Source organism: Suricata suricatta, chromosome 1 (genome assembly GCF_006229205.1).
Source record: "Suricata suricatta isolate VVHF042 chromosome 1, meerkat_22Aug2017_6uvM2_HiC, whole genome shotgun sequence".
NCBI classification, from domain to species: domain Eukaryota; kingdom Metazoa; phylum Chordata; class Mammalia; order Carnivora; family Herpestidae; genus Suricata; species Suricata suricatta.
In genome coordinates this window covers 41,596,632-41,606,691 of record NC_043700.1, presented here as the reverse complement: position 1 = coordinate 41,606,691, position 10,060 = coordinate 41,596,632, and the positions used below count along the sequence as shown (strand labels likewise).

General features: G+C 44.9%; 1 protein-coding gene across 1 annotated transcript in view; it reads right to left on the bottom strand.

Annotated features, from left to right (window-relative positions):
- Window positions 1-1,977: 1,977 nt before the first annotated feature.
- The window catches only part of SLC39A14 (solute carrier family 39 member 14), a 45,261-nt gene continuing 37,178 nt past the window's right edge, over window positions 1,978-10,060 (bottom strand). Inside the window, exons 4-9 of the mRNA XM_029937364.1 lie at window positions 9,205-9,374; window positions 7,130-7,252; window positions 6,219-6,407; window positions 5,909-6,116; window positions 4,674-4,858; window positions 1,978-3,224 (exon numbers count right to left, since the gene is read on the bottom strand). Of these exons, the coding sequence (XP_029793224.1) occupies window positions 3,078-3,224; window positions 4,674-4,858; window positions 5,909-6,116; window positions 6,219-6,407; window positions 7,130-7,252; window positions 9,205-9,374 (1,022 nt within the window). The 3' untranslated portion in view covers window positions 1,978-3,077. The remainder of the gene's footprint in view (window positions 3,225-4,673; window positions 4,859-5,908; window positions 6,117-6,218; window positions 6,408-7,129; window positions 7,253-9,204; window positions 9,375-10,060) is intronic.

The following is a 10,060-nucleotide window of genomic DNA, read 5'->3' as shown; positions in this document are numbered from 1 at the left end:
CATTACACCCGCATTCCTGTAAAAGATCACACTTGGGATTCAGCAGTATAGAATATAGCTTTATTTATAGAATCTTACAAATAAAACATTTACAGTCCACATAAGTTATTTTCTTTTCTAATTTATCTCATAACACCTGAGTTATTTAAAAAAATACTGTGATGGAACTGCAGAACTGTAAAAGGAAATATGAACAATAAAAACCTCACCTCTGTCTTTTGCAAAAATCAGACAGCTTTTTGTCTTTTAAGCAGATTTCCAAAACACTACCATCTCTTTGGAAGAGGACTTACTAAAAACAGGTCTTAGGATACCCAAACAGAGATGCATTCTCTTTTAAACCCAGGGTGAAGGACCAAGTGAGGGAAAGCCCCAAGGTGACACTAGACACAACAGACACTGAACACGTCTGCGGCAAGGACAGAAGGCAACTCGCACACCAGGGCAAGAGTAAGAAGCAGCACAACCCTGCCCCTGGGTCACTGCTCCTGCTTGGGACATGTGCTTTCCTTGCTGACGCTAGCAGCTGGTCATCTGGGGAAAGACGCTGAAGATGCCAATGCCAGGGGCGAACAAGACCTCACAACTTACTACTGCTCAGACTTCTAGTATGTACAAATGCTTCACACAGCAAATCCAACACTTAAAAGTCAAAAAAGAATCGCCACAATTTTCAATGCATAAGGCAACTCCGCTGCCAATGGCAACATTCGCTCACTTATATGATCCGAGCGCCCGCACCCCCAAGTTCCAGCCAGCACTGGCCTCTCAGTCAAGTACAGGTTCAAGAGAATTTCCCTTTGAGGCAGCTGTCTATAAAAGGAAAGTTCTTAAGTTAATATGGATGTGCATGAAAAGGGAAAGCACCCTACTACTTCATATTTTATTTTTTAATTTGTTAAAAATTATATTGTCAAGCTCTTCTCCTAAAACTAGAAACCCTCTAACTCTAACTTAATAATCTACTCCAAGGAAAACGGTATTTGTTAGGAATGGCAGATCTATAGGGAATGCTAAAATTATAAATTTCATCTATCAATGTGATTTAGGGAAAGAAATATCTTGTAAAGTCTTAAAGTTTGAGTGTTATTTGCTACTAGCTCCTGAAAGCAATGTCAGACACTGAGAAAAATAGAACAGAAAAGACAAAGAACTGTTTTAAAACAGTAACAACGATAATATAAAAGTTAGATTCCAACATTCAAGGAATTGGTTCTTTGGTAAAATTGGACCATAATCCTATCAAGAGTCAGTCCTGATATTTACTCTAGAATCTTGAGAACTCAAGTTTTCCTTCTTCTTCTTCAGCCCATTCTCAAATCTATTAACGTCAACAGCAAGAGAAGGAGACGAACTTATTAAAGCATCACCAGCAATTTTTCCCACTCATACTCTTTTTCAAGACTATCCCTGGTTTGAGGGCCATTTCCCAAGAAGAAAAAAACCAAAATAGATGCTGCTTTTAATTACTATGTAGTGGAAAGTCTTCCTGTGTAAGAACAGAAAACCTCACAGGTGTTGGCCATGACCAGCACTTGTCAGTCATGCACACAAATCAGTGAACACAGCCCCTGGGCTACAACTGTGGGCACCACTAAAAAAGGCTTCTGGAGAGACTGGCTCCCCAAAGTGGCTAAAGAATCTCACATTATCAATATGATAATAATAAATCAATTCACCTAGTGAACCTGGAGATGAGCTCCCCTTGAAGCCAGAGTTCTGAGGAGAGGGCTCCACAGTGCCTGAGGCTGGCCTACAGTCTCTCGGACAAGTCTAAAAGTCCATCTTCTGAAGAGGTTAGAGGAATTAATACTCAATTCAGTACAGGACCTGCCCTTTCTTGTTTGGGGTGAGGAAGGAAGGGGGAGCCCAGGCCACGCCGTTCACACACATTTATACACTCACAGCGTCATCGGGAAGCCCGTTCTGCAGGCATCTGCCGTGCCCCACCCGAGTTCTGGACCCTCCATCTCAGAATTCTATTGCTCGTACTTTTATTTACGTAATGAACAGGTCCTAAATTGTGTCCACACTGATTCCAAGGCTGACCACCTTTGTTGAAGAAGTCCATAAGCTGCACTCCAATTCTACAAGTAACCCTGCCACTTTGCAGCGGAAGTGTTGACCGGGGGGAGGGAAATTTGTGCAGTCTCCCCTCTAATACAAGATTGTAAATGTGCTCTGAATGTGCTTCTAGGGAGACAGCTGAAGAGTCTCTCTCAGAAGACGGGAGAGGGGGAGGGGAGGTGGAAATGGTAGCAAAACCAATGGACTTTTTGCAGGTCTCCATTCTCCACCTTCCATTCTGTCAGTGTCATTGTGAAAGGAGGGGAGGTCCAGGCAACGGAACCCGCGAAGCAGCTCACCAGCAGCGAGCGCTGGCTCACCTGAACGGCCAACCATGACGAGGCAGCTGCAGCCACAACATCAACAACGCATCCGGGGCGAACAAGTAACGTCAGCTCAACTCATCCCCCCGCAACCCCAGGATGATCCTTACCTCCTCTCTTGCCCTACACTTGTGTTCTAACTTACAGGTCTCTTTGAAAAAACAGGAGGGAGTCTTGTCTCCTGTACCTTTTCTGTAAAAACAGGTGAATTTATTCCAAAATGGGTCATCTTGAGGTCCAGGGCACACATTTAGATTTAAGGGCCCTTAAACCATAGATTCACCTCCTGATATTTCTAACCAAGTCATGAGCACTGGCTATATTTTTGCATTGTAGGGCAAGGATTAAAAAACCTCTCAGTGCTGGTTCAAAGAGAAAGAGGCCAGGATAACCGGAGAAAAAAGTTAGGCTTATCTGCTAAGTAAGCTGCATTCAGGTTCCAGGGTCACTCTGAGAAAGGGGGAGGAAAGGCAGAGAGGCACTACCTAGAGACTGGTTACCAGGGCAGCTTTTTCCTAGGACTGAGCATGTTTAAAAACAGCTGACATCTTAATGCGGGAATACAGGCCGTGTCACAGTTTTTAATACAATCGCCTCTTCTGAGGTGCGTCGTGGTTGCCGAGTCCTTGGGCCAGGGATTGGGCAGCCACAGGACGACTTCCAATCCCGCTGGCTCCTGGCAGGGCCCTACCCGATCTGGATCTGTCCTGAATACATAGTGAGGACCAGCATGATGGTGAAACCGGTCAGGAGGCCCAGGTTCTGGATGACAAAGGGGACCAAGACACTGCCATTTCTCTCGTCCTCCTGGCAGACCTCATTCATCTCAGGGAACTGAGGAAGAAGAGGAAAACAAGAGAGCTGTGGTTTCTTTCTCAACCTGGTAAGTCCAGGACATCTCAGCAAGAGAGATACTATCCCAAATGATCGTTATGATATGTATCCTAAGAATATTTATGTTAGAACATTAACACGATTGCCATATGATTATAACTTAATATATGTTATCTACCATTATATAATATACAATCATTATATAGAGACTATGTAATTAAGACATATGACTACTGGCAGCAAGAGCCTTCGCAGTGTTTGCCCACGTGGCCACCGCGTGGTTTCAACTACTGAGATTGAACAGTTTTATCTGTGCACGTAGCCCTGGAAAGGTCTAAATGCTGGCTAAGAACTACTGCTTTGATAAAAATAAACTTTTTTGCTGTGGACTTTATACAAACACTTCAGAAGATCTTTTTGTTACCAAAATGCTGCCGACACCTCTTTGGGAAATTGAGCAGCTGTGACAGAGCTAGAGCTGGGGGCTGTAACACTGCTCGGACTTAAGGGCCACACTGCTCACCAGTAAGGCAGGGGACAGAGAACGGACCTTCTCATTCAAGTAATCCAGAAAAATATCCTAACCATGGGAGGGCTCCCCACAAGAGAGGAGAGAATCTAAACTGCTTCCAGGGAATGAGGATGGGTCATGGTGGCCAGCACTCTTAATACTGCAGCAAAAGTATTATTTTCAAAGGATATGGAAAATAATTCATGTAAACATGCCAAAGAATAGGTCATGCTAACAAACAAGAAATCAACCTTGTTATACAAAAGATGTAACTAACCAGGTATTTCCTTAGCCGACTCAAAGCCCCTTAAAAGGCTACACCAAACGTTAGCAAGTACAATATAATGCATGCTTTCAGGCAACATTGATACTAGCAATACTCATTAAGGGCTGTGGAGTTGGGTTCAATCATCTTCGTTAATAACGTATGCTAGTATGTTTTTTTGTCCTTTAAAATTTAATGTCCTCTAAATGAGTGTGTTTAAATCCTGGGGCAAATAATGAAATGTTTTTCATTTTATCAGTAAAACAACTAACTATTTTAACTTTATATTCTTCTCTTATATGCTGGACCACATTCACACACGGTAAGTCAGGTTCTCTACAAATGGTATTTTGATAGATAACTGGATTGTGTCTGTGCCATATTTGTGGTGACTCTTTTAAGGACAATGTTATATTATGTTCATTTGGGTAAACTGTGATTTGACAACTGATTTAAATAAAATATTTGCTTCACTTAAAAAAATCAATAAAATCTAATGTCCTCTTAAAAAGCATTGAACTATACACCTTAAATAGGTGAACAGTATGATATATGAATGATTCCTCAATAAAGCTATTATTAACAAACTAACTCATGTCCCCTTAGCTGCCTCCCCTCCAATGAATAACCTACTGCAATTCTGCCTACATGGCATGAACTATGGGAGACTTACCATATCAGCCAGAGCGATATACAAGAACATTCCTCCAGCCAGTGCAAAGATCCAGTTGGCAGAGAAGTGGCTGCCAGCCAGGATGCCAAAGGCCAGACCCACGTAACAGCAGCAGGCAGAAAGGAAGTTGAAGAAGAGAGCTTGCTGGATACTCATCCCAGCATTGAGCAGGATGACAAAGTCTCCTAAGGCGGGATAACAAGAGGGAGCGGGTATGGAAGAGTTACATTAGGTCACGTACGGATAGAGAGCACAGTGGGGACAGACTGCTTGAATTATGCATAACATCTGGGTGAAAATCAAGACCCGCTCAGACCTGAGAGCACAGAGACAAGTCTAAGGCATCCCTCCTCTTTACCTCTTCACCTCCAGGAGTGGTCTCCATTTGCAAAACGAGCTGCCTACTTTCAGCCTAGAGGCTTGAAAATAATGCACAAAGTTTTCAACATAGCTAACCAACTAGTGGTTGCTAGCAATTGCTCTTATGATTGATGGTGAAATAGAAGGAGTTTTTTCCTCACAACTACACTGAATAGCATTTTTAGGAAACAAAATGGAGACTGAGAGAAGTTAAGTAATTTGCTCAAAGTCACAAGCTAGTAAATTGGCAACGGCAGGACTTGACCTTGAGTCTGAGTCTCCAAAGTCTAAGTCTTTTATACTCTTGCTCTGCTAAAACTAACCTCCTAACTCCAGGTTCCTCTACTTCTTCTACCCACCAGACCTCTAACAGACACCTCAGCCTTTGGAAGATAGGATGAAGGGTGCCTGGGTGGCTCAGTAGGTTAAGTGTTCAACGTTGGCTCAGGTCATGATCTCATGGTTTATGATTCAAGCCTTGCGTCAGGCTCTGTGTTGATAGATCAGAGCTTGGAGCCTGCTTCGGATTTTGTATCTCCCTCTCTCTCTGCCCCTCCCCGCTGGTGCTCTGTCCCTCTCTCTCAAAAATAAATGAAAAATCTATGAGTTAAATATTATTATTAACCCCATTATAGAGGTGAGGAAACAGCCACAGCTAATATGGGCTGGGAAGTGAAACAAAACATCCCAATAAAAATCTTCATTTTCAATGATCAATTTTCAATTATTAATTCAATGGTAAGAATTAGTGGTTAGAGTTCACATAGCACAGAGAATGTGTTAAGTAGTTACAATAAGCAGTCTGAAGTTGGGGGCAGGGGAGTGGGACACATGAAGAGTGTTGCAGGGGATGGCGGCAGTGCAGGCACACATACCTAGCTCATGTGGGAACTCCTCGCACAGGATGGCCACTGAGGTACTGATGCCTTGGAAAACAGACACAGTGAAGGAGGCACCAATAGCCAGGCCGTCGATGAAATTGTGGAGGCCATCGCTCAGGGTGATCATCCAGGCCAGAGTGCCAATATCAGAGTAGCGGACACCTTTCAGCCAGTAACAGGCACTCTGGGAAGCCTGCAGGTCCTACAATAAAGCCCCAGGTCAAAGGACGGATGATAGACCTTCAAGGCAGGCCAGAATCAAGGCCATTACTGGTTAAAGGCCAACAGTAGGTGGCCCACTGACCTGGACAGAGAGCGAGCCCACGATGACCTTCTCGTCCATCATGGGGGCCTTACCCTCCAGCTCACTGCTGCAGTGCTGAGGAATCATATGGTCCAGATCCCCATTCTGCAGCTTCTCAGTCACCCCCTCCTCCTGGTCCTTCTTGGAAGGAAGCGTCTCAGAGGTGTAATGGCTGTGTCCATGATGACGCTGGAGGAACCATGGGAAGGGGTCAGCATGACACACCAAAATCACAAAGCTTGAGCACTCATTCTTTAGGTGCTCCCAGCACTGGGAAGACCTCATTCCCACGGGAGAAAACATAAGCAGGCAATACACACAGAAACCAAGGGAAAGCTGTTACAGAAAGCTGAACTAAGGAGAATGTATGGGCTCGGTGTAGGACAGAAATCTAAACAGTGACCTCGGGGCCATCACTTGGTCCAGCGAGGTGCCACTGGCTTGAGAGGTTTAGAGCTCCTCCTTTGCACTGGACAATGTTACTCTATTCGGCAACCAATCACTGGATGCCAAGCACCGAAGATACCTTTTGGGAACTATCCAGCAATAATCGTTCCTCTGTTCTCTGTGGTAGTACTTCCTATGCAATCCAAGCCCCTCCCTCATCTCCTAAAGTATAAAAGGTATATTAAAAAAATTATCTAGAATAAAACAAGGGGATAAATTGCTGCCTAGGAAAAGGCATGCAGGTCAGATCTGGCTTCTGGTCTGTCCTCAGCCTTTGCCAACATCCTTGTGAGGTGAGATGGGAGATGTACTTCTGAGGTCCCAACACTGTTGGGAGGTATGGGGGTGGGGAGGGACACCAGGTAAGCTCACTGCATTGGTGACACCACTACCAAGACACATAGACATTTCTCAGACAGATGCTTTCCTTACAAGCACTGCCTTTACCAACAATTAGGCCTCACCTCATTTTTCTGCTTAAGAAGCATCTTCAAGATCTTCTCTGTGAAAAAGAAAAGATAAAAGCCCCCAAACACCACCGCAGACTTGGAGACATAATAATCTTCCAGAGGGTTGAAACCAAAAGCCTGTGGACCCAGGAAAACAAAATGAGTTTAAGAAAATAAAAAAGTCTCCACGGGTCCCCTCTCATCTCTTAGCCACTTCCTTGATTCTAGGAAAGGAAAGAGACGTACTCATTGCAACAATGCTTCCTGCCCTTCCAGCAAAATCGAACCCTTGACTTTCCTTCATGCCATACCACCAGGGCCTATTAGGTTCACTCTAGCTTATTTTCAGATGCAAAAGATAGGCCCTCTTTAGAATTTTATTCCCAAGAACAGCCTTGGATATGGTTTTCTGCTTTTAATTAGGACTCCGTCTTCATTTTTCCTTTGCTACAAGGGAAGAACCTGCCTGCAAATTCCATACTTAAGGAGACACTCTTGTTTATTTCTATCCTTATCTAATGTCCCTGGTTGATCTGCCTGTAAACACTAAGAGTGATGGTGTAATTATATTTTCTAAAATGGGAAATCCATTCCCCAGTTAAATAGTAAGAATTGCGGCATCTTCCTGACCACAGACCTCCCAGTGACCACAAAGCCAAGAAAGCAGACTGTGTCACTTCACATGTCAATTTGGGGGTTTTTGTTTTGGGTTATTTGGGTTATTTCACTTATCAAGGGGGGCAAAAAAGAATCCATTGGGAAAAGGCCTGGAGTAGGAATCAGGAGAAGCCCATTCTCAGTGATGTTCCTGGCTTGTGGTGGGGCCTTGGGAAACTGTCCAGTGACTTGCTTTCTCCATTTTCTGACAGGAAGCAAGCATTTCAAATAAATCACCCTTCTCGTGAAAAGGTCAAAGATTAAAGTGACCATAAGTACTAGGAACTCTGGGCTGCTTAAAAGACATTTTTCCTTTCTGTTTTAAAGGGACAAAATGCATCTCTGCCCGCTTGTGTAGTTTTCTAAGAGACATAAAGGTCAAGTTCTAGAGTAGAAATGACATACACAGGCTAAATTTCCAGGAGAGGCAAATCATCTTAAGGAAGAATGGAGTGAAAACTGTCAATGAACAGTTCTCCATAGAAAGCCACGAAGGATGGGAGAGTACAGAAGCATAGCTTAACAGATCTAGAACCTGGCCTCCAGGATATGTGCTCTTGTTCTCTATTAAATGGTTAAAACACTATTTCTCTAGACATCAGCTGATCTAAGAAATCAACTAAGAAAACACAAACCCGCATCTTGGAAAACCTAAGGTGCTATCAGAATGTGGCATTGTCTCTGGGCTTCAACCCTGGCTCTGCCCAGGCCTGTCAGACCACCCAGGAGGAAACGCCTCCCGCATACTCTCATTAGTGAGTCTACTGCAGAGATTACACCTAATCAGATCAAACTTCTCCAAGGCTGCCTGCTAAACTTTACAAAGACTAAGCTCCTCCTCTTCTGTGGAGATGTTCTCATTAACCCGGGCAAAGGGGCAAAGGTGCTGCCCATGTATGTGAAACCCGGCTGTTTTATTTAGATTACCTTTGTCCCCAACCTACTGTGGAGAACCAATCTTTTTATTGAGATCTAGGAGTTCTGTCGGTTTTTCTGTGTGTGTGCCGGTAGCCCCAAATTGGGAGCCATCAAGTCATCTAACTGCACTACCTCTTTTCACCCAGCAGTCAGAGAGCACGTACTAGGCATCACGCACTTTACAAATATTAACTCATGTAGCCCTCATGCCAGTGCGGGGTCAGTCCTATCATTTCCCCCATTATGCATATGAGGAAACAGAAGCACAGAGAAGTTCAATGACTTGCCCAAGGACACAGAACTTGTCGAGGGTAGAGCTGGGATTCTAACCCAGCTCCCAAATCTATGCTCTGCTGCCTCCTAATTCATGACTCAATCTCAGCTTCACTTTCCAAATGTAAAGGACCTCCTTCCGATGCCTTGTGTAGAAGTGAAGGGCGCTCCCGCTGTGCCCCACGGTCCCCCCCGCCCGAGACCGGCATGCTCCTGTTTGAGGAAGCCCTGGCTTGCCATACCTCGGGGATGAGCTGGAAGAGGGCGTTGGAGTAGAGGGTTCCAATCGCCAGAGCTATGAAGTAGAGCAGCAGCCTCTTGTAAAAAGTCTTCTTCATGAAGGGCACCACGCTGGCCCCCATGAGGGAGCAGAGGGAGATGACGGTCACACAGAGGAGACCATATCCCCACACTGCCATTGGGGGAGAGCCAGCCCCACCCAGGACAGGGAGAGGGGCACACACCCCATTTCACAGCGACCACCATTTAGGGAAAACATGGGGTGGAAAGGATGGGGAGGCAACGAGGAAGGTTTTGGTGGATATTAACAATGAAACAAAAAAGGAAAAATCAGAGAGACAAGTAGGGAGGGAGAGAGAAATAGAAAATCTGTTAGTGATTCAAGTCTGATGAAATTTCCTTCAATCAGTTCAGAAGAAATGAGGAGGAATTCAAGGTAGCCTTGGAACCCTGTGGCTCCCGTGCCAGCTGCTGCCTTTGGTGGCCCGAGTGACACCTGGAGGTGTACCTGGCAGCTGCTGTGGCTGCAGGGCAGGGCAGGGCCTCCTCACACAGCTGAGGTGTGCTCAGGCCTATCCACGGGCTGCCCAGGGCAGACTTTGGACTCAGGGCTCTCTTCCATAGGAAACAAGATCAAGGAGACAAAGAGAACTCACTGGGCTGCTATGTTTGCTTTTCACATCCAGCCCATACTGTACAGGCACATATGCTTCCCCCTGGACTTGGTCTGGTCTGTGCAAGATACAACCAAGTCAGGTGTGCAGGGCAGATGGATGGAGAACCAGCAAAATCCAATGCCCGTATACCTCAGTTTCTTAACTTCTCAGGTTTGTTTGCTTCAGGTTTGTTTCCATTGGC